Raw genomic sequence first — 23819 nt, forward strand, 5'->3', positions numbered from 1 at the left:
TCTGTTCTCCCGTCGTGTAATTCCCCTCCCCTTATCACATTGTAGCTCCAGGCGACCTGCCGGGTCTTAAAACAAAGCCTTTGTCAAGTACGAGTGCTTGTAAAAGGAAAAAATAAAGGGAAATTTGAGATGGCGAGATAAATTTCCGTTCACCGCTGAGCAAAAACCTTTTAAACACCGGGCTTTATTTTCACAACAAAAACAATATTAACGAGTCGTTAAAGTCCCACTTTGAAGCTTGTGTTTTATTCCTCTTGGACTTTTTTTTGTTTCGACCCGCCACTACAAATGTACCATTGATCCCGACACAATCAAAATAATCCACTCATCATCGCTGCGTAAAAAGGAAATTGATGCGACTGGATAATGGATGGCGCTGTAGGTATAAGCCCTGCAGGTTATTTGGTTCTGGTCTGGCTGCAGATAGAGGTGTCTGTGACACGCAGACGCTCTGCATTAGCACAGCTTTTTCAGCTTCCTCCTGTGCCTTCGCCGTGGAGCGTGCAGGAGGAAAGAAAATAAGCTAATGGACTCTTTACTTAATGTGATCAGAGCCATTATTGACATGCTGCCAGGAAGATGCAAGACCATTAACTCAAGCTTCACTCTCTGGTATCTTCCCTCCACTCCACAGTCTGCCTCTCTCGCCGACAACTCTGGCCAGACTGGAGTGCACCGAGTAAGGCCACGAGGGGGCCGGGGGTCCCCCGAGGAGTCTGTGTCTGTCATGTTAACAAAGACGCTGGGATACTGTCTGTCTGGAGAATTGGCAAGGGTATTTATGTATTTATACGTCAGGCCTGTATAATTTTGAACTCAGTATAAACAAATGCAACATTAGTTTTGTATTATATAATAGTTGACCTGCAGTTATTCAGGAATTTAACTTTTTTTTTTAGTTTTTACCCAATGTTTTTCTTGAAGCTGCTCTAACTGTTCTTGTGGTTTCTTGAGATTTCTTCCATTTGAAAAACTAAAGAGAAACAAAACTGCTTTCTCGTTTATCAGGAGTCACTTGAACTCTCTGAAAACAGTATTATCAACAAAATGAATCAGCCTATCCTGTGTGAGTTCACCAAGTATCATCATTATGGTTCCATTCATCCAGCAATTTAAGCCAAGTGCCATCACAAACAACCGTTTGGATTGAGTTTAGGTTCACTAGTTTGTTGTTTCTTTCTATTGCATTATCATGTGCGATGTGGCTATTAAGGATACGGCCTGTGAAAGTTTAAAATTAGGTACTAAACATTGAAATTGGCCCCAAACTACAAACACTTCCCCTGTGTTAAACTCCAGCGCTGAGCCGTCGCCTGGCATGCGGGTTGGCTTATTCATCTCGGAGACAGACGGTGCCAGTGTGGCCGCCGTGTAATTTACCCGACTTCAGCCTGTGTGCCAGAACACATCTATCCCTGTGGCCCAGGGGCTCACGTTGCCAGCAGGCCCCGCGGATGTTCGTGTTCGCGCCCGCACGCGCCCGTATGCATGTGCGCGTGCGCGCTGGCTAGTGTGTCGGTGATCATGCGAGCACCACAGGAAGTGGTGCTCGGGGGTCTCTCGGGGCACAGTTCCAGGTCCCTGGGCCTGTCTACTGTCATAAGTTCCAGAATGGTGATTACTTACTGCAAAAATAAACACCATTACCTTCTGCCGCCGCCTCGCTGCACTGTAACTTATACATCAAGGAGAGCTCTGGACCATCAAACATGCAGAGCGCAGTAACAGAAACAGAGTCGGCGCTTGTAGCTTTTCTCAAACCTTCTTTCTTTTTTTCCTTTTTTTTTTAAGATTCTCGAACATTTTTGCACGCACCCTAAAAGTCAGCAGAACGGTTTTCATCCCGCAAGCCCTTAAGGACAATCAGAGGTTTTTCAAACACGGTTAAAAGGCAACTATCGATCTATACGAGGGGACAGATAGTGAATAACAAAGGCTTGTGTCGGCCACATGCTAAGAGAGGTAGGATGATGGGGTCATTTGAGACTGTTGAAGCCTTGCAGAGCCAGCAGATGTTTGATCCATCCTCGGCACATCTGGCCCTCAACGCACTCAATCCATTTCACTCGACCTCTGTTTTTTTTTTTCTAAAGGGAGAAAAAAAAAATCTTTTCATTGTTCCTCACGGTCCACTAAATTCTCAGATTCCCCCCGTGGCCTGCAATTTGAATTCATCCTCATTCATACTTGCCCATATAGAGTAATATTACCATTGAACGCTTCTTTTGGCGTGTGATTTATACTGCGTATTTAAAAGAGGAAAAAAAAAGATTTGAATATCTGCACTCATCAAACATCTACATTTTAAACCGCAAAGAGATGAAATGGAAGTGCAGTGCGACTCCAGAGGCGTGCGGCCGGCTGGGCTGGTGTCATTCTGGGAGTGTCGCTCAGCTCAGCGGCTCCATTCTTTCTTTTTCTTTTTGCGCTGTTGAAAACACGCACTGCTGCGCGCGTACGCCTCTTCTCTTTTTTTCCTGGATTTTTGGAGTGCGACGTGACGGGAGGACTGTCAACTCCCTTCTAACTCCTCAGGCAACTTCCTTCAATAAATGTCACCCCTGTGACCCCTCGACAAAAACCCCCCGGCAGGCGGGGTGGCCGTGTCAGCCGGCCGGTGGGCCCAACACAATGTCTGCGCTTGGCCTCGGTGACACGGGGGGGAAGTGCGGCGAGCCGCTGCTGTGTTTGTTCAGAGGGCCACCTGAAGGCGGGCGGCGCAGGATCGCCCAGCGGAAACATAACCCCAGCGTGTGTGTGTGTGTGTGTGTGTGTGTCTGTGTGTGTCCCATCTTCAAAGAGGGGAAAAACACATCTGCAAAAGTGCGTTGTGCCGCTTTTCCTTTTATAGAATCACTCTAATGAGGGGAATGAAATGCGTCCCTCCGTCTGTGTGAAAACTGAACACGTCTGCCCCGCCGCTAATAACGCTGTCGGCTCTTCCCCATATTTAAACGCACGCGTTGTAACGCAATCTCCCGGTGTTTGGGTCTGGCCCTCGTCTGGCAGCGCACTGCAGCGCAATGCTATTGATCCCAGTGGCCTTGCGGTCTTCGGGGTTCCTGTCAGTAAATGCAATGAGCCAGAGGACCCCCCCCCACCCCCCACCCCCCTCCTCTCCCCTCCCTGTCCTGCGTTAGCACTACAAGCTAAACAGCCATCACAGAAACTCAATACGAGGCAGACTGCGCCCCAGTCGTTAGACTGCGCCGGTGCCCTGCGAGTCCCCCCCCAACCCCCCCCAACCAATCCTGCCCCTGCGAGACTCCGGCTAAGTCAATTTGGTGTCGGAGCAGCATCGCACCTCGCCGACCTGTTTCCCAGCCGAGTGTGTCGCGCTAATACGTCTCTCCATATGAATTACAAGGCTGGTGAGAGGAAGCCAGATGCAATAAGTATGGATTAGCGAGTGTCCAGGTTCTGTCTGACTCGTGTCGGTGGATGGAAAGTGGCGGGGGGGGTGGGGTGTAGTAATAGCCTCTAACAGGGTGTCTGGCTGTGGCTTGGAGGTGAAATGGGGGCACGGAAGCTTGTGGGATTTCTAAGGAGCTCTGGGAAATAAACTTTCCTCTCTGCTGCAGGGAGGGGGGGGGGAGAGGGCTGAGAGAGATAACACTGAAGGAATCATTAGTGGGGAATGAAAGAAAGGAAGAAGGAAAGAGAGTGCGATGGGCTGGAGATGTTCTCCTTTTTTTTTTTTTTTTTAATTATTGATCAATCTGGAGCACTTGAGCTTGTTTGGGTCGGAGGTCCTGCGAGTGGAACCTTGTCTGCTCCGCGTCTGCCTGTTAATGATTTGATTGGTATTGCGCCCCGCGTGTCGTCCGAGGCGGCTGAGAAGGGAGGAGCGGGATGAGGGGCGGAGGGGTGTCGGGGGTGGGGTGGGGTCAGAGGTCAGGAGGGAGGGAGACAAAAACACAAAGGTGGGAGAGGAGGTGAGGTCCGTGGCCAGACAGGGGCGTCGCTAGGAACCGTGTCTGCTCTAATCTCCCTATGATGGGGATGATTTACAGAGGCCGTGTCATCCCTTTGGCAAAGTGTTTCTCCTCCACTTTAATATTTCATGTTGCTTCGTGCTCGTTGCTGCACAGCCCGGCACCCAGTTGCACCTGCCCGTCTGATTTCTGACCCCTCTGGGACGAGCCGGAGCTGGCTTGCTGGTAAATTGTTTTTCAACTTACTGTCTGGATGATAGCTTGGAATTTTGGATAACGACCCGGCCTAATGGGCCTGTTGCCTGCTGCTTAATTCTTCCATTTAAGAGGAAACATTAAACACTGAACTCATCGGAGCGTCTTGAGTTGACTTGAGTTTTTGAACCCTAAAATCCCACCGTGTTTGGGCTAAACTTTGTCGGTATAAAGAAAAGTTGTGGTCAGGTCAGGTCTCTTCAGTTTGACACGACTAAAGTTTCACTGCTGCAAAATGTGTCACAATACCAATATAACGCTTCATCACATATGCATTAACCCCACAGGAAGCCTGTGTGCTTTTCTCATATGTTCCTTGTTGGCTTAATGTTAATGTTTTTCGAGCAAACACACACACACACACATACAGATACACACCTACACACACACACACACACACACACACACACACACACACACACACGGACCAATGCCATGATTGCCGGTGGCAATCCCTGCAGGCAGATGTGGAGTTTGTGCCAGCAGCCTGCTGAGTGAGTAGGCCAGTGTGCCCCCAGCTCAGTGATGGGCACTACGCTGTACTGCTTTGATGTATGTCAGTGCGTGTGTGTGTGTGTGTGTGTGTGTGTGTGTGTGTGTGTGTGTGTGTGTGTGTGTGTGTGTGTGTGTACTCTAGAGAGGGCAGGGTTTGGAGCAGGGGGTGTTGGTGAAACAGCAGAGAGACTGTAATCCTTTGACATGCCTGTGGAAAAATACAAGGATCCCTCTGACAGTGGCTCAACTCCAGGCTCAGAGGGCCCGTTAGCACGCCTGCAGGTTCCCGCATACGGGACTGACTGCGGGCTGTGTGTCCACGCAGGCGCAGGAGCAGAGCGTCGCGCATTATACAAAAAAATATAAAAATGTTGCTCTGAGTCGCGTCTGCGTGCATGATGAGAATGATTAGAAGGATTAGAGTGAGGTGGTTCGAAATTGTCCTGCTTGGTAAAGCTTCTGCCGCTGAGACACGGCAGAGCGCTGACTTTTCTCTCATGCAACGCGATTTGGACGTTTGATGACATCTGGCTCTGCTCTGTCTGCCTTTTTGTCTGTCTTTGGGTTTGAAAGGATGTTGTTGCTCTAATCACAAGGTGAGACTGCAGCAGAATGAGCCGCATGTGACAAACGTAGACCCAAAAAAAACAATAATAATGCTAATGGTAATTATAATAATGTGTGGAAGCTGCATCCTTTAACTCGGCCACTTGCAACCTCTTGAGGCTGGCGGTGGTGGTGGTGGTGGTGGTGGTGGGAGGCAAACCCCAGCAAATAAAAAGACATTAGATGTATGAATTAGCCACACGTCTAATGTGAGCTCTGTGAAACAATAAGCAGCAAAACAATAGTAGACATTTCATCTTCTTATTGTCTAATCGCCCATCTGACTGCCCCGCGTAGCTCCCCTCTTAACCCCTGAGATTCTTGCTAATGGCTCTCACATTGGAATTATTTACTATCCGTGGCAGGGGGGCAAATGGGTCAAATTGTGTGTGTGTGCGTGTGTGTGCGTGCGTGTACGTGCGTGTGTGTGCGTGCGTGCCTGCAGCGGGGCAGTGGCTGGGAAATGAAGGGTTGGGGACCGGAGGAGGAGGAGGAGGAGGAGGAGGAGGAGCGGTGCTTTAGCGATGCTTGCTAAAGTGAAAAATCATGCCATTGTGCAGCAGGGCCTGCTGGTGTCCACTGGGAGAAGTGACTACATCCACGCTGGCACTCAAGTGCTCTTAAATACTCTCTCTCTCTCTCTCTCTGGTTTCCCACCTTGTCCCCTATCCCACCCCCGACCCCCCCGGTCCCTCTCTTCTTTCATCCCCCCCCCCGCAGGTCCAGTCCAGGTACAAATGGCTATTTGCTGTACAACTCCCACAACATGTTTTTCTGCCTCTTCTCGTCCCAAACAGCGTGTTAAACACAAAACAAAAAAAAAAAGAAGAAGAAAGAATACGGGACCTCTCTCTCCCCACTCTGCTCTCTCTCTCTCTTTCTGTTTAACACAACGGCCCCTTGAGTCAAGGTGCCGCCGCCGCCGCCGCCGCCGCCGCCGTGCTCAGTGAAGGCAGCTCCGCTTTACGATCAGCCAGTTTGCAGCCTCTTAAGCGTCCCGCCACAAGAGGTCATCGCTCGTAAAGACGCGAGCCAAACAGGTGAACGTGCAGCTCCGTCGTTAACGGCTGCTCTTAAATGATTTGTAACGACGCTCAGATAAAAGGTGGTGAGGTGAGTGAGGGGGGGGCTCATGACAAATGATCGGTTCGCACTTCCCGGCTCTGCGTCCCCCTAATTGAGTCACGGCAACAAAAAAAAAAACCTGCTCACTTCTGGATTTAGCCTCGTTAACAGTGGGGAGGGGAAGCTGCTGCGGAGAGATGACGGCTGTCTGCGCAGGAAAAAAAACAACAAAAAAAACAAAACAGCGAGGGATCAACAGGACTGCGAAGCGTCACCTGCCGGGGTTTTAACCCCGCGGTTGCCAACGCCTTCGCAAGTCAGATCAAACACAATGGCAGACAGGCCTTTCATAATCACACCTACTGTCACTGAAGCCTCGCTCTCTCTCTCTCTCTCTCTCTCTCTCTCTCTCTCTCTCTCTCTCTCTCTCTCTCTCCCTAGCTCTGTCAGATGCACAGAGACGTGTGTGTGTGTGTGTGTTTGTACAAGGGGGTACATGCACTGTAGACACCCCCCCCCACCCCCCTCCACCCTCCCTCTAATTAGCACGAGGGACTCCTCGGGGCAATCAGAGGCGAGGTTAATGAGAGGGTGTGTGTGTGTGTGTGTGTGTGTGTGTGGTGGGGGAGTGGGGGTGTCAAGGTAGGGGTGTGGCAGCAGAGAGAGTGGCGCTGCACTGGTGCTACACACACCCACCCCACCCCTCCCCTCTTATCACGCTGTCACCCTGAAGGGGCATCACGCTCCCGGCACCCACGCTGATGTTTTGCCCTGTGACACGCCACATATGGGCACACGTGCGTGTGCGCGCGTGCGCGAGCCCTGACACACTTCACCATCTCCGCTCACTGATGATCGTTCCACCCGTCTTTGTCTCGCATTATCTCCCCCCTCACGTCTCCGCCGTGCGGGCCCCCGGCGTGACAGCGTGTTTCCCATATCAGAGGGGATCGGAAGGGAAAGAGGCGGAAAAAAGAGGAAGCGATAGCGGAAGGGAGGGAGGAAGGGAGGGAGGGAGACGGAGCCGTCACCGCGGCCTCTGCAGCTGTCTGTTCTCAAGTGGCGGGAGAGCGGCGGAGCTGGTGGGAGCCGAGCCGGGCCTGCCAGATGTCACTGCAGAGTGTCGGCTGCACTCAGGCAGCAGAACCAGCCTCTCATTCCTTCCTCTGTGTCTCATCTGGGTCTCTGTGTCTCATCTCTCTCTCATCTCGCCGCCCTGATCTGCCGCAGGGCCCGGACGATTGGATCTGAAGCTCGCCGCTCCGTCGGCACCGTTTCTGTTCTAACGAAGCAGCGGTTGGCGGTGTAGGCACAGAATCGGTCCGGGGCTACCAAACGTTTCCGGGGTCTTATGGCAACTCTATTAGGACAAACTACATCGCGGTCGGACGATATCTATTTATTTGTTGTTGTTTTTTTAGGGAAGATCAGATCTCAGGCGTGGTGGATGCGAGTAGCTGCTGAGGGTTAGCAGCTAGCAGACTAGTGAGAAGCTCTAAAAACAAGTTGATGTTGTCCTTGAAGTGAAGCGAAGAAAGAATAATTAGTGGAGGGGTGCTTTCTGTTCGGGTCACGGAGGAGCTTCATTGTCATGCAACGGAGCTGGTTCATTGTAGCCGTATCAATGGCAGCAATGATTTCTTATTCTGTCTATGTAGGTGTGTTATCTGTCTGTCTGGGCTCCAGCAGGCGGAAGACACTGGCAGTGAATTATGATCCATTATTGCATTTATTGCCATTCCTGCCCTCATCTCACGACCTTCTTCTGTTCACAATGTAAAGTAATGTTTTCTGTTCACATATGTATGTAGATACAGCAAGAGAGAGAAAGAGAGTGGCAGAGACACCCTTGGAAAAGGCAGAGACAGAACAAAATAATCTCTAGGATCTCGGAAAAACAACAACCTGAAACTCAATATGGATTTTTTTCTTCAGCTAAATTCTCTAAAGGTGTCAAGTCATTTCGCCACAGTTTGCCCAGTCTGTCTCCTCTTTGTGTGCATCTCTCTCACAATCCCATTACAACCCTCCTCTGCCCCCCACTCCCCTGGTTGACTTGGAGTGGTGTGGTGGCTCCAGTGGCTCTAGTGGCTCTAGTGGCTCTAGTGGCTCATTCATGCTGCTTGTCACTCTGAACACGACGCGATGGGGGAGGACAGAGAAAAGTGGCTGCTGCATTTTTAAAAAGACCACTGCCATTAGGGGCATTTATACAGTAGAGTGACTCAATAAACCTCTTGCAGGGACTCACACACACACACACACACACACAGACTGGGCCCTCGCCCGCCGAGGGTCGCACGTGCACGCACGTGCACTGAGCGCCGGGGCTAATAGGCCGAGACACATTAAGCCTCTTTCCAGCGGAGCGGTGGCCGGGCTGGGAGTTCCTGCTGCGTGCACGCACACTCGCTTTATTTGGACATTTCAGGTCCTTGTGGCAGTGCCGCGTCTTTCTGCACAATGTTTGAGTTGTGTTGCCGTTCGCCTTCGTTTCACTCGCTGTCACTCGCTGCCAAAACAGAACTTAAGGGTCACATTTGTCCAAGCAAAACATTGCTCAAAGATTAAAGATATTGGCTTCAGATGGAGCGCCTTTCTTTCATTATTGTTTTTTTTTTTGTTTCTCCTCCTCCATCTGCTGTGAAGAGCGAACGCGGGTAATTTTCTTCCGCGTACCTTTTCTTCCCTCCCTCCCTCCTCACCCGACTTGTTTCCGTGTCTCTCACCCGTTAACAATAACGCTCGGGGGGAGTGGGGGGCAGATGCGCTAGGGTAACAGCTCCGCCCGCGAGAGGGAACGACGGACGGGTTGGCGGGCGGGCGGGCGGGCGGGCGGGGAGAAAAGAAGAGATAGGAGATGAGATGAGAAGAGAGGGAAACAGACGGGTAACGCTGCTCACAAGCATCACTTGTCAATTTACAGCCGCTGCTCCTTGAACCGCACCGTATAAATTTCCAGCGTGACGTCCGTTTCTAGTCCTTCCAAGCCGACTCGGGGCTCCGTCCCACCAGATCTCCTCCCCAGACGCACACTTGGAAGGAAGGACGGCCCGAGCGCGGACACGGTGCCAGATGTAGCGTGCCTTTTTGCTTTCTTTTTTTTTATTATTATTTTTTTTTTCTCTCCCCCCCCCCCCCAGGTTTTGAAATGTTGTATCCCCGCCTCAGCCTCCACCTCCTCCCCCACTGGAATGACTGCAGCGGGAGGACGGAGGATGGATGGATGGGGTAACGTCTCGGCCGCTTCTAATGTATTTGATGTGGCCGCTGCCATTCAGACGGAGCACATGTGTGCACGCAGGCCCTCGCTCGCACACACGTGGGAGCGTGCGACAGTAAATCATGTGCGTGCGTGCGGGTGTGAGAGTGTGTGAGAGTGTGAGCGGGTTCGAGCACCGCCGGGGTCTGTTGCGTGTTCGGCGGACGGACGGAGGGACGGACGCAGGGAGAGGAGTTTGCCGCTGCTTCTTCTTTGCGGGGCCCCGACGAGGCCTCACTTTAATCTCGCTGTTCCTCCACAACGAGATATTGAGGAGAAAAAGACGAGAGAGGAGGAGGAATGAAGGAAGGAAGGAAGGAAGGAAGGGAGGGAGGAAGGAGGAAGGAGGGAGGAGGGCGGCTGAGGGGACCTGGAGAGAAACCTCGGCTCACTGCTGCTCGTGCCAGATTGATTTTTACTTTGCACTGCCTGTATTTTTAAGGTGCGCAATAACGCTCACCTGCCTACTTGCGGGAAGAAGGAGAAGAAGAAAAAAAAGGAAAAAAAAGAAACGCGGGCATGATGATGAGCTGTGACTCACATTATAGGGCGACTTTTATCCGAGCTGCTTGCCTTCCGACGCATCACCTTCTTTAATGCCCTCCACGGCATCGTAACCAGGGAGCTCTCTGACCCTCGTGGCAGCTCCTCTTAAAATTACGCCCCGCATCAGAAATAGCAGTAATGACTCCCGTCCTCGGGCCTGCAGCTCATGAGAAACCAAGGTGTGGGCCCGCAGAGCCCGCCATGGAATCCGCAAAAGAAAAACACTCGGAGGAGGAGGAGGAGGAGGAGGAGTGCGAGCCGAGGTCGTCGCGCTAATGCAAAATTGCCTTTTGCGAGTGCAAAAACACCTGGTTCGACTTAGAAAAAAAAAAAAAAAAAAGACGAAACAAAAAAAAGTGGAGGGCCAGTAGCGAGATTAGCTAAACATGCCCATAAAGGGAGAAAGAAAGTGGCCGGAGCCCCACTCTCTCTCTCTCTCTCTCTCTCTCTCTCTCTCTCTCTCTCTCTCTCTCTCTCTCGCTCTCGCTCTTGATAACAACAAGCTCCTTTCCCCCCAACTGCATTCATTTCAAAGGGCCGAAGGAACTCGTGCGCTCGTAACGCGAAGGAATTCATCCGATTCCAGTGAACTCCTGTCACCCCCGCTGGAGGAAAAGTGGCTCGAGCAAGGTCTAATTTTAGCCTCCCGCCGAACAAAATGTGTTGAAAAGAGGGTTGATTTTTGTGTAAGCACGCGGGGCGGTGAAAAGAGAGAAGAAAAACCTCTCGACAGCGGTTCACAGATGGAAAGTCGGGTGGCGGACGTCAGCGCCGGATACGTTTTTAAGGCTATGAGACAGTTTTCGACTCGCTCGACGGGCGGAACACGGGGTTGGGGAGTACAAATACTTTGTTACTGTGCTCAGGTAGATTTTCAGATATCCATACTTTACTTGGGTATTTCCTGTTCTTACAACTTTCTACTTTTACTCCCTGTATTTGCACACAAGTATCAGTACTGTCTACTGCTCACATTGGAACAACAAGCTGGTTACTTTCAAGTCTAAAAGTGTTTAAAAGATACAAATTCTGTTCAAAGTAATCCGCTTATTACTGTTTTTGTTGTTCCTTGAAGTGGAGCTATTTGAACTATGCTGTTGTGCACTTCAATATAAAACTGGATCATAATTTAGAGGGAGATTATATTAGAGTACCTCAGCTTCTCAACCAATTCCTTGTTTCATTTACTGCATAAAACAAGCATTTTTTTCTTATTACTTCAGTGCCTTTCAGAGCCTGTACTTTCTTACTTTTACTAGAGTAAAGTAGTTGAACCAGTACTTTTACTTTTACCGGGGTGAGGGGAGGTGAGGGGGGTGGGGGGGGGGGGTGGAGTGCGTTCCTGCGAGCAGCGGTTACAAAGCTCCAGGACATGTTGGGAGTTTTAGACGCTTGAATCCGGGGGACTGTGTGGAATGTCAGTCCTGGGGGGACGCTGCGGGGCTGCGGCTCCCGCTGCTAAGGAGACCTGATCTGGGACTGATCCCAGGTATTTTACCTTCCTAATTAGGTTTGTCGGCTCAGCAAAGTGAGCGGAGAGAAAAGGGGAAGAGAGAACGCTTTGTACCGTGTCACCTCCACGGGCAGGATTTTTGTCAGGGATCAAGACGGAGGCGGCGCTGAGCAGCGGCAGGAAAAAAGGGAAAAGGTGCGATCGGGGCGCCGCCGCTGACACAGTCATTGTCGAACTGTCAGGAGGGCGAACCCGCCACCCCTCCCCTCCCCTTTGGCACGTCGTCCCTGTGACTTTCTTCTCCCTCTCTCTCTCTGATCACTTTGGAGTCCTCACACCTTCCTGGCTGGCAGCAAAGAGGCTCTGACAGGAAGTCAGCAAAGGGGCTTCAACACCTCTCGCTGCTGCAGCCCCAGAGTCTCGCTGCTGGAATTCCTGGCAGTCGGTGTTCCGGGGAGCCGTGGCAACTGCCGGCCCTAACACGCACGCACGCACGCTCGGGCACACACACACACGCACACAGGCAGCCACGCGACTGTGGTCTGGCTGTAATGGCTGCGAACCTCTGGGGGCCTCGCGCTGACCGACCGCTCGCCCGCTCGCTGCTCTTATCTTTGTTTACGCGGAGGGCAGATCACCGTGCGTGTGCCACTGCTGCCGAGCACGAGCGCGCCTGGAATGAGGCTGCGCACATGTGGGCTGAGAATTCGAGTGTGTGTGTGTGTGTGTGTGTGTGTGTGTGTGTGTGTGTGTGTGTGTGTGTGTGTGCGTGTGTCGGGGAGGCGGCGATAAGGCCGTGCCTGGCACCAAAGAACTGGCCGGCAATGAGCCTTAGATCCTGGAGATGAGAAGGAGGGTGGTGGTGGTGGTGGTGGTGGGGGGGCAAACTGAGTGTACACAAACACGCGCACGCACTTAGGTGCACGCACACGCACTCACACAGGGTGTAGGGACCGGAGGTCACGGTAGGTGCAAGACAATCACTAGCAACAGGCAGCCATGTCGCCTCCACCTGAGAGCTGCTTTGTGCCAGTTTGTAACGTCTGCGCGCGTATCCTGTGCGTAACGCGGCCGAGGTCGGTCACCTGTGGCGCTTCATCGATCCGCCTCCTTCAGAAGGTTCCCGGCGTCTTCGTCGATCGCCGCCCTTTTGCCTTGTATCGCACAAACGCACGCTTTTCCGGGGCCGCTTGTTGTCGTGGGAGGCGGTAAGTCATCGCTGCGTCTTTCACAAGGGATACTGCCAACTGTGTGTGTATGTGTGTGTGTGTGTGTGTGTGTGTGTGTGTGTGTGTGTGTGTGTGTGTGTGTGTGTGTGTGTGTGTGTGTGTGGGAAGGGCGGGGGACCGGAGGGGTCAGAGACGCTACTCGCAGGCCGAGCAGCAGCAGCAGCAGCGCTAGCTAGCAGGTGATGCGTCAGCCGCGTGCTGTTGTTGTTGTCGTCGCTCCTGGTATCACTTCGTGTGTTGCGCCTGCGGCACACAGCGACAGCCGTGGCGTGCTCGGTGGTCTCGGCTGTCAGCCACTTTTTTTACCCGTTTAATAAAAATGGCCCGAAGAGGACGGAGCCAAGCATGTGCACGTTGCTGGTGGAGACTTTTCCTCTGTTTTTTTTTTCCTCCCCTCTTCACTTTTACAAGAGGCCCTTTTTGTAAGAGGCCCAGGGGCTGGCACTCACCAAGGCTACGTGTGTGTGTGTGTGTGTATGTGTGTGTGTGTGTGTGTGTGTGTGTGTGCGCTTCTCCCTCAGATTTCCATTTATTATCCATTTATTACTACTATTAGTCTCCTTTTCATTCCCCCCTCCCCACCCGCCCGCCTTCACCTCGGTGAAATTCTAATAAACAATCAGTGCAGCTCCATGCTGAGAGGCTCCGTAATGGGCTCCTAATTAGCGACTCCAAACACAGAGAGCGGCTGCTTCACGCCTCGTTTTCTGCACTCATCTGCGCGAAGCCGGATGAATTGATTCCATTTGCTCGCCACTTAATGCGCTGATTGTTTATTGGCATGGCCGGGGATTTAAAAAAAACAAAACAACAACTAACAAACAAACAAACAAACAAATAAGAAGCGTCTTTAAGCTGGAAACTCACACTCACACCCGCGCTGGGAGCTCGGCCCTCTTTAAAGGTTCCTGCGCCGCCTCTCTCTCTCTCTCTCTCTCTCTCTCTCTCTCTCTCTCTCTCCCTCCCTCCCTCACTCCCTCCCTCCGCCCCTTCTCATCGCCTCCTCCACCTCCCCCACCTCCACTCAACCCCTCGGTCCACCTCCTGCCCTCTGCTGTCTAGGGTGAAGTGAAGCCAGACCAATTGGCGGAGGGCGGCCTGCGTCTTTCTTTCGGACCACAGTGTTGGAGTGTGTGTGTGTGTGTGTGTGTGTGTGTGTGTGTGTGTGTGGGGGGGGGGTGTATAGGGGGGGTTCGGGGGGTAGTCATCACCCTCCACCTGCATGACAGGTCATCCCGCTTAATAAAGGCGCTCATGTGCGGCACGGCGGAGGAGAGGAAGACAAGAAGAGGAGCGGAGACGGAAAGCCAGCGAGCTGCTAACGTGTCGACGTGTTGCTAAATTGGCGAAAAAAAAAGTCGAAACAGCGCTATTTTTTGTTGTCGGTGGAACCTTCTTGAATCATAAGAACAACAAAACTACAAAAAATAAAACCCCAAAACAAAACACAAAGGTTGCAGAATCGAGCAAAGTGCCACAAACGCGCAGCAGAGCGCGACCGCGCCGCTCCCCTCGGCGTTTGTGTGTGCGTGTGTGTGTGTGTGTGTGTGAGGTCCCGCCGTGTGTGTCACGCTCCTCTCCCTCTGCCAGTCTGCCTTGCTCATTTCCTCCACAGGCTGCCTCCCCGCTACTTTATGAGCGAGAGCTTCTACAGCTCTCTCACCTCGGGACAAACTCGAGCGTCTAAATGTTTCCATTTGTGGGGGGAAGTGACACACATTCGCTCACACCGCAGGGCAGCCACCCATAACTAACCATCCTGCACACCGGCAGCGCTGAATCACCGGAGTGATTGGTTAAAATTCTCACCCGGTGTGTGTGTGTGTGTGTGTGTGTGTGCGTATGTATGTCTTTTTTCGAGCCTGGGAAGGTATATTGCGCAAATGTTTTTCTTTGCCCGTGATCCTCAAGTGGCGTTTCATAGAGAACGTGTGTGTATGTGTGTGTGTGTGTGTGTGTGTGTGTGTGCGTGCGTGCTTGTCAGCGCTATACTAGGCCTCAGTCACAGTGCGAGGGAGGAGTTCAGGACACTTACTGTACCTTCTAAATCCGTCTATTACCTTCCGCACGATCCTTCCTCGGTGTAGGCGACTCGGATTTGTCAGCGCTCTTCCTGTGCGGAACAGTCATTCTCCGTGAACCCCCCCCCAACCACCACCACCTCCCCATCCCATCCCCGGACAGCGACCTCGGCCCCCGATCCGCCGCTCGCGCCGCGCCAGCGATTTCCGCCACGGAAAAAACAAAAAAACACAACAGTTCGGCGTGACAATCAATGCGGCGCTGGAATCTTCCGCGGCCCGATCGATGCAATTTTTGGTGCCGCTTAGGCGATCCGCATCAGCGCCTTCACCGCGTTGTCATTAGTGTCGCTGACCTTGAAGTAAAATTCAATTTCCCCACGGCGGCGTCAAAGCTCCCCTGAAAAAAAAAAAAAAAAGCCACCGCCGAATCCGGGAGCCATTTCCTCCTCGGCCGCGCTCAGGAATGACAGGATATTGTAAGTGATGAAAAAAGGATGTAGGCACGGATGGAGGGAGGGGACGTGACTCCAACCTGCCCCTTTGCCTGGGCCAGGTGCAGCAGGGCACGGCAGGGTTCAATAACATAGTCACTGGTATGTTATGAGGCTTTATTTTACTCCTACCATGCTATTATTACGTTATAAGCTCATCATTTTACTTGACACAAAGGTTGGTGGCAAATAAAACAGATCAATGAAGTCCTGAGTTTCCGTCTTCTGACACAGATTCTCACTCTGGTGCCGGCTGGTGAGAGGTAAATACAAATTCTGATTCACAGCCTGGCAGATTTCCAGTCGTTAATTAGGCCGACTGCGAGAGGCGGCGCACGCCGGGGAGCTGCAGCCACACCGCGGAGGGCCTCTGGGGGGCGCTCTCCCTAGCGGCCCCGGCTAGAAAGGGAAAGGCAAATGCGCGGCGAGCGAACCGGAGCTCCCATTACGCTGATCAGTGTAATGCATATGGCATGGAGCGGCGAGGGGGGTTGGCGGGGGTGTTTGGGAGAACAGGGGTGAGGAGGAGGAGGAGGAGGAGGGGGAGGAGGAGGAGGAGGAGGAGAAGCGGAGCCCCATTAAAACAGGCAGAATATTCCTTTTATTCTAATGACGACACGCCAAGTGGAAGCGGGAAGCGGGAGGAAGAAAAGCAGCGGTGGCTCTTTTCCTCAGCCTCCCGAGGTGGACGGCGTTGGTGTGCGTGCGTGCGTGCACGTGTGCGTGCATGCGCAGCGCCGGGGGTGTGGTGGGGGCCCTGGGAAGAGACGCAGCGAGGCTGAATCAAACCGGCATCTCTGCTTAAAGCCGCGGGATTGGCCGCCGGTCTTTGAAGTCGGCCTTAACGCGGGGATTTGAGAGGGAAATGGGTGAGAAGGTGCATGTGGAGCCCCGGCGCGGTGGAGTTTGATCAACCCTCCTCCCACAAAACCCCCCCCAACATCCCACGGGAGACCCCCACCCCCTCCCCCCAACCCCCCTGTCCCAGACCGTGTATATTTAACATATCAGCTCCCCTTCCTGCGTCTTGCCCTGCGCAGCAGCAACGTTAACTGTCCACTCAGAGTTGGCGGGAGCGTCCACTCAACGCCAAGTTGTGTTTGAGAGTGTGAATATTCATGGCCGTTAAATCTGACCAAACACGGGGTCATGCAGTTTATGCTTAAGTGGCATTTTAAAATATATATGTGGCCTCTAAGCGTGTAATGGACGCATTAAAGGGATTTCCGAACGTGGCACAATTAACTCGGCTCACGCAGAGAAACTGCTGTGTGTGTGTGTGTGTGTGTGTGTGTGTGTGTGCGCGCGCGCATGTGTGTGTATGTTAGTGTAATGAAAGTGTGCAGCAATAGGGAATCCATAATCCCAGTGTATGAACGCTCCATGTGCACCGGTCTTTACGGCGGACGTTTGTAGCGCCAGTGGTAAAACAGATTCAACCATTATAACTACTGTGAGTGTCTCTCTGGTCCTGAAATCATCCAATTGAGAATAAAAAGTTAGTGAAAATATAGCATGTCGGTGTAAGGTCGAAGTGTGAAAATTCTATCTTCATGTGTTGTCTGTAGAGCAGTTGAAATATCTAAAAATGACTGTAAAACCTAATATTTTAAAAGATGGGAAACGTTGCTGAAACTTAATTGAACTTCTCTCTTCCCTCCTCGCCCAGCGCTGGGCAGTTGAGGAGTGCTGACAGTGTGCGAACCATCAGAGACCAATATGGTTCACCATATTATTTCTTCCCTCCCTGGCATTAGCGCGGCGGCAGCTTGTGGGGCCTCGTCGAATCTATGGTGAAATTCAGACTGCCTCCCAAATCCAATATAAGGGGAATTATATTCTGGATTCCTGCATACAGTGTAACCCGCTGGTAACCTCTGCTTCTCCAGCTTGGATTCATTTGAGGCTTGGGTTGAGGATTGAGAAGTGAGCGACTGAGGATTTGGCTTGGCCGGGACTTGTGTGAGGAGCTGCTGGCCCTCGGCTTTGGAAGCTGTGAGAAAAGTGACAGCGGGGATGCCTGCAGCTCTCTGCCCCGCGTTGTTATGTAATCCCGCATTGTTTGTCACAGCGCTTTTTAAAGCTCGATATCAATCCTCCGCTTTGATGAAGAGTGGAATTTTTTTTTTTACAGCAAGGTTTTAATTCCCTCCTCATAACGGGCCTCCAGCTCTCACAGCCTGATCCCCTAATCTGAATTCACGTCCTTATTTATTTATTTATTTATTTTTTATATCTCTGGGCCTCTTTAGAAGTGGCGAGCGGTCGAGGCGATGAAGAGAAAAGACACTGTGAAGAGCACCGGGCAGGACGAGCGTGCGCGTGTGTGTGTGTGTCTCTACGAAGGTGAGAATCACCTTGATTCAGAGCGCCGGGTGCTTCTTTGAAGTGCCTGGAGCCCTGCACGGCCAGCGCAGAGCCGACCCAAAGCCTTCCAGCAAGGTTTAAAAAAAGAAAGAGAGAGAGAGAGAGAGAAAGGGGGGGAAAAAAGAGCCCAGGCCGACCTCCCCACCAAATCATAACCATATGAACGTAAGAATTTCCACCTTTGGAGAATGTTCTCTCCCCCGTACATCTCCCAGGGTGAGGAATTAAGTAGTGATAACAGAAAACAGGTTCTGAGAGAAGGGGAGGTGCTGGGAGGTGATGGAGGGCGGAGAGGAGGACAGCGGGAGAATCGGGGGTTACAAGTGTGCCGTACGGAGGAGACGGGAGACGAGAGACGGGAGAAGAGGGGAGATTGTGTCCAAAAAAACGTTGTTTGCACTGAGGCCCGACTTCCTAAAATGGAAGTTTCTCAGGCGAGGATACGGTGCCCTTCACAGTTGACGGAGTGAGAGGCAGAGAGCGGCGGGTGGTGGTGGGGGGTGGCAATGAGAGGAGGAAGAAGAAAGAAGAAGAAGAAGAAATGTGAGTCTAACTCAATAAACAGGCCTGTGAGCCACTCTGGAGGGGCTGAGTGGAACCTTCAGCCAAGGCCTCGGGACCCACCTGCAACTGGAAATGGTTTCCTGTCTTACACCGGCGCTGTTGAACCCTAATCCATGTAATTACATCTCATATTCCACATGTGTAAGTACACATGTACAACATTACTGTCACGAGTTGAGTTTTTTTTGTGTTTTTTTCTCTTTCTTAAATAGGAGCCCCGGCCCTCCCGCATTACTGCCAAGTCCTCAGAATAAACTCTGCAAACCCAGATATCACACTTCCAATGGTTATTTACTGTGCACGTACGCACGCACGGCACGTATGAAAATTGCTCCGTTTTATAATAACCCTCCAGCTCCGGCATCTGCCACTAAAACAAAGCCTATTTTGGAGGTGGAGGAGTGTGATATATTTTTTTTTCTCTCGTTTGAATAAGCATTCCTCCGGGTGTGTGTGTGTGAGTGTGTCTGTGTGTGTGTGTGTGTATGTGCGTGCAATTAGCGGGCCCCGGGATTGTTTGTGTGTGTACGGGCCTGCGTGCGTGTGGTTGTGTGTGTGGCGGTGGTGGGGGGTTGTTAGCGGTTCCATCTGGGTCTCCTGGAAGCCGTGTGGAGTCAGGAAAACCGCATCTCATAAAAGTGGAGGCAGCCCAATGTTCTACAAGGACAGAACATTACTGAGAATGTCGCTCAGGAAAACCCTGGGCTCGGGTCCCACATGCCGGCCGCGGTACGCGCACACCCGCGCTCGCTCGCACCTCCCCCCCCTCCCCTCCTACCGTCCCCCCGCCCACTCACTCTTTCTCTCTCTCTTCCCCCTCGCTCTCGACTTATTTTTCACTCGCTGAGGGACACGAAAGTAAGAAGGCAAAATAGACAGTGAAGAGTGTGGGAGACGGCGGCCGAGACGTGGGGGAGGGGAGCCAGGGGGACTGGGTGGGGGTGGGGGTGGGGGTGGCGGTGGCGGTGGTGGAGGAGCCTCGGACTGATAGCAATTCCATCTGCTGGCGCGGCCGCGGCGACGTTGGTGCTGCTGGGAGGAGCGGAGGGGGCATCTGGTGCACATTGGCTCTGGCTCTGGCTGGAAACAACCGTAGCAATGTGGAGAGGGATGAGCCCGGGCGGGGATGGATGGATGGAGGGATGGAGGGGGCGGAGGGTGGGCGGGGGAGCAAAAAAGTCCTGCCAAAGAGAAGGGCAAGGAATTCTCTCTGTTGTTCACGTAACGCCGCCGAGTGAACTTCAGATGAAGCAGGCTGGGTGGAGGTGGGGGTGGGAGGCGGGGGCGGGGGTGGGAGGGGGGATGAATACCAGACTAGATGGTGTAACCCTTGTAATGCTCACTGAGAGATAAATGGCTTTACCAAGTAACAGTTGGATGTCAGTTTGGGGTCTTTATCATACAGATTACGTGTTCAACATGACCTTCCAGATTCTTTACGACGACAAAGTACCTGTTTCTAAGTCATTACGATACCTTTCAACTCTTGAAAGGTGGTGTGACTCAGAATTTTCTTCTACTTTATCCTCTTATTGAGGACTGAAAGGCCCCATATTCTCTCCATTTCAACGTCGGACCCTTAGAGGTCAGGTCTAGTCCAGGTCGAGTCACTGCACAGGCAGCCCAGGAGGACACAGCTATCAGCGTAAAGAAGGTGACATCACAAAGGGTGTGTGTGTCTTGGCACACACTCTGAGAAGTGGCAGTAAAGGCTTTGGGCTGGAGGTTGAGTGGCAGGTTAGAGACGCGGATATTTGGTTGATAAAGTTGCTGGAAGACGTCTGACAGAGACTCTTGAGTGAACCGAGTCGGCAGGAGTGTTGGTGCAGGTGTGGAGGACTGGAGGTCAGACTGCAAACCCAATTGCAGTTATTTATTTTAATGAATATTGATGCATGGCGTAACTTCGTATTCTGCTTTACACATTAAAAAAAATAAAAAATCTCGAAAATAGATCACACTTACATTCACAACTGCTGCTTGTGCTACATTTGAATATTGGAATGTAATTGTAATGGGAAAAAAATGTAATCTTTTTTTTTTTTTAATAGAGAGTTTGTTTTGAAAAAGCCCTTCTCCACTTCTTCTACAGTTCACTCTGCGGGGCATTCAAAGACGGCTCTGAAAAATGTGTTGTCAAAAGATGAATTAAGGAGTTGTATGAGATACGAGGGTCTTGTCCTGCTACTCGCGCGGCGACGGCCAATGGCCAGCGCCAAATATGGAAGGAAAAAGTAAATTTGTGGTGGGCGGCAACATGTAAGCGGATGTACGGAAATCACTTCTGGTGTTTTTTACACAATTCTGACTTAATCATTGCAAGAAGACGTCTCTGTTCCCCGGCCAGCTGTTCAGCTGCCAATTTAGTGGCACAAAATGAAGCAGCAACGCATGGGCGAGGCAGAGTTCTTCATTTATTTATTCGCCTATTTGTTTATTTATTTATTTTTGCATTTACGTATTTATTTTTTCAACGCACTCGGCCCACTCTTCCGGTGCGATTTCCTCCCCGTGGTGCTCATACATTCAGTGGGCAGGCATCAGAGGAGCAGCAGGTCTGTGCTGTCAGACTGTCGCGCTGACAACCAGCGAGTGTATTTTTACTTTCCTTCTCCACTCTGTTTTGGTTCCTTCCGCTGAAACACGAGACATGAACAGCAGGTATGCGAGAGGGCAGCGCATTCTCTGAGAGAAGTGGTCCGCTTGCTGCATCATAATAATCATTTTTTTTTTTTCCTTTTTCCATGAATGGAGAAATTAGCATAACTGCCCTTGCGGCCCGGTGTGTTTGATTCCATGTCCTGAGTCGGTCGTCAGACGCGTGTTTAAAGGCCTGACTGCCGGGATCACAGTCAAATAATTTATTATTAGATAATGTCCCCCGACGTCAGTATCAAAAAGGCACCATGCACCGCGATACTGCGCCACCCGCTTTATCTCTCATTTGGCGCGGCGTGGCAGTGGGGAGCGCAGCCGCGGCACAAAGCGTTGCCTGCAGGCTCGGGGAAAACGATTGAATTTCATAGCTACTTACAGGCTAATAGGGCCGCACAATGACTACTCACTGTCCTTAAGTGACTGGCTGCTTCTGCGCGGCCCCTTTGAAGCCCTTCTGAGGAGATCTAGAGGATTTAGCCAGTAGCGTGACATGAGACTGAGCAGTTGAGCAACGGTGCTCCCACCAGCTGACTATTAAAACCAGCTGATATAAACACAGAGGCATGAGAACCACACCTACTCAAAACAAGGCTTTCACACACACACACACACACACACACACACACACACGAACCGCAGGTTCGGTGTGGATCACTCTGCTTTCTCTCCGGCAAACGCGCACATTAAAAAGTGAGAATTTTGCCCTGCAACTGTTTTTCGAATAAGCAATTAGTCGAGGGGAAAGAAATGAGGAAACCGGCAATAAATTCAGGAGCTTTAGTCGCTAATTTGGGTCCAAATGGAGCAAAAAGACCCTGTAATAACATTGCACTTTTTTTCCCCTATCTCTTGAATTTAAAATAAAAAAAAAAAAATATATATATATATATATATAAGTGGATGAAAAAAACATGCAGGTCACTTTCTATTTTGGTTTTCAAAACTTTAAATGGTTTGTTCACATTTAATGCAAAAATGAATTGACTGAAATATGTGTAAAAATGTTTTATTCCTCCTTAACATGAGCAAAAATTCTGAATTCTAGTAATATAGTAAATGCTGGCGGTAATGCGAAGGAGGGAATTGAGTTACTAATTATGCAACAGTTAAACAGTTACATGTCTAGCTTCTATATTTTTTCTTATTTATACAAAACAAACTTTCTAATATTGTCCTTTCATTTGCAGTCAATAACCAGTGAGGAGGGTTTCCTGTCTAGTCGGAGTCCTGTGCTTCCTCGAGTGTGTGTGAGCTGCGAGTGTATTTCACAGAGTGTATTTGTGCGTGCGCTGCTCTCAGAAGCTCTTTCCACGCACACGCGTGCACACACACACACACACACACACACACACACACACACTGCTCTCTCCTCACCATGTTGTTCCACTTACAAATGAACTTTAAAACCATATAAGCGCACAGATAAGAACACACACAGGCGTGCACGGACGTCTGTGCGTATAAACACACACACACACACACACACACACACACACACACACTAGTGCGCGAGCAGGGCGCTAACCGCACGCACATGTTCACTTGCTCTTAACTAATTCGTTCAGGAACACTTTGGTTTGGGTTTCAACGGCGAAACCTTTGATTGAGAAATGTGTCTGACTGCAATTATCTGGGAGGGATCGGCGGGAGGGAGGGAGGGAGAGAGGGAGAGAGGGGCAGAGGGAGGGAGGGAGAGAGGGAGAGAGGGGCAGAGGGAGGGAGAGGGGGGGAGGAAACGCTCTGCGGCGCTTTTATAGTTTGCTTGCGTGACATTTTCACCCCCCCCCACCATCCTTTAACTCCCCCCTTTTTCCAGCGGAGGGCCAGCGTTGTTGACGGGGCCGAGCCGAGTGGAAGTAAGAGCTGCTGAAATGAGGAGAAAATGGATGTGCAATGGGACTGAAGTGGCCCAGATTGTCACTGCGCCGCTGCCGATCGATACCTCTCAAGCTAACTGCGGTGCCTCGAAAAATTCCACACAATTTTTCGCGATGCCGTAATGGCCGTTTGTCTCCCCCCCCACTTCCCCCCTCCCCACCGGGTCTGTGTTGGCTGTATTTTCTAAAATATCTGCTAGAGACGTCTGTGCTTGTTGAGATAGACTCTGTCTCTGTGTGTGTGTGTGTGTGTGTGTGTGTGTGTGTGTGTGTGTGTGTGTGTGTGTGTGTGTGTGTGCGCGCGCGGTGCTGACCTGCAGTATGTAGCCACGGACGTAGTCTCGCAGGGTCCAGCCCAGGCCGTGCAGGATGTGAAGCACCTCCTCCTGCTTGAGCACGGAGAAGAGGCGGTCCAGCAGAATCTTGAGCCGGACTGGGATGGCCTGGGTGCCGTAGAGCATCAGGCTGCTGATGTCGAACACCACGTTGGACTGCACGATCTCCACCTGGGTCGGGTGGTACAGGTGCTGGGTGCTCAGCTTGTCCAGGGCTGGGAGGCGAGGGGAGGGGAGGAGGAAAGGCAGACCCAGACACAGACACAGACACAGACACAGACAGACACGGGCGTGGTTAACGACCTTCAGGTCACTCAGGTCTTCGGTTCAGGGCGGCAGCGGCGACGTTTTTTTGGCATTTAGACGCGAGTGAAAGTCGACGGAAGCCTCTGTTTTTGTTTGCGTCTTATCCGTCTGTGCCGAAAAAACTGCTGATGGCGGCCGCACCCCTCCCAGCGCAGAAAATGTCCTGCGAGGGAAACTTCAGAGGGGGAAGGAAGGAAAGGAAGGAAGGAGAAAAAAAAGAGAAAAATCGAAAAATCTGCTGCGCGCTCTTGTTTTTCCTTCTTTTATGACAAACTCGCTCACCCCTTCTCCGCTCTCTGGGCGACACCTGGTCAGCCCCCCCCACCCAGCCCCCCCCCACCCCCACCCGTC

The 23819-nt window shown here is 51.5% G+C and overlaps 1 protein-coding gene across 3 annotated transcripts in view; it reads right to left on the reverse strand.

Annotated features, from left to right (window-relative positions):
* The window catches only part of bnc2 (basonuclin zinc finger protein 2), a 154432-nt gene that overhangs the window by 16843 nt on the left and 113770 nt on the right, over positions 1-23819 (reverse strand). For all 3 annotated transcript variants that reach the window (XM_076032312.1, XM_076032295.1, XM_076032304.1), the window contains one exon: positions 23142-23377. In XM_076032312.1, the coding sequence (XP_075888427.1) occupies positions 23142-23377 (236 nt within the window). The remainder of the gene's footprint in view (positions 1-23141; positions 23378-23819) is intronic.

Source organism: Nelusetta ayraudi, unplaced genomic scaffold (genome assembly GCF_046127955.1).
Source record: "Nelusetta ayraudi isolate G7.1 ecotype Tasmania unplaced genomic scaffold, CSIRO-AGI_Nayr_v1 ptg000004l, whole genome shotgun sequence".
In the NCBI taxonomy this organism is placed as follows: domain Eukaryota; kingdom Metazoa; phylum Chordata; class Actinopteri; order Tetraodontiformes; family Monacanthidae; genus Nelusetta; species Nelusetta ayraudi.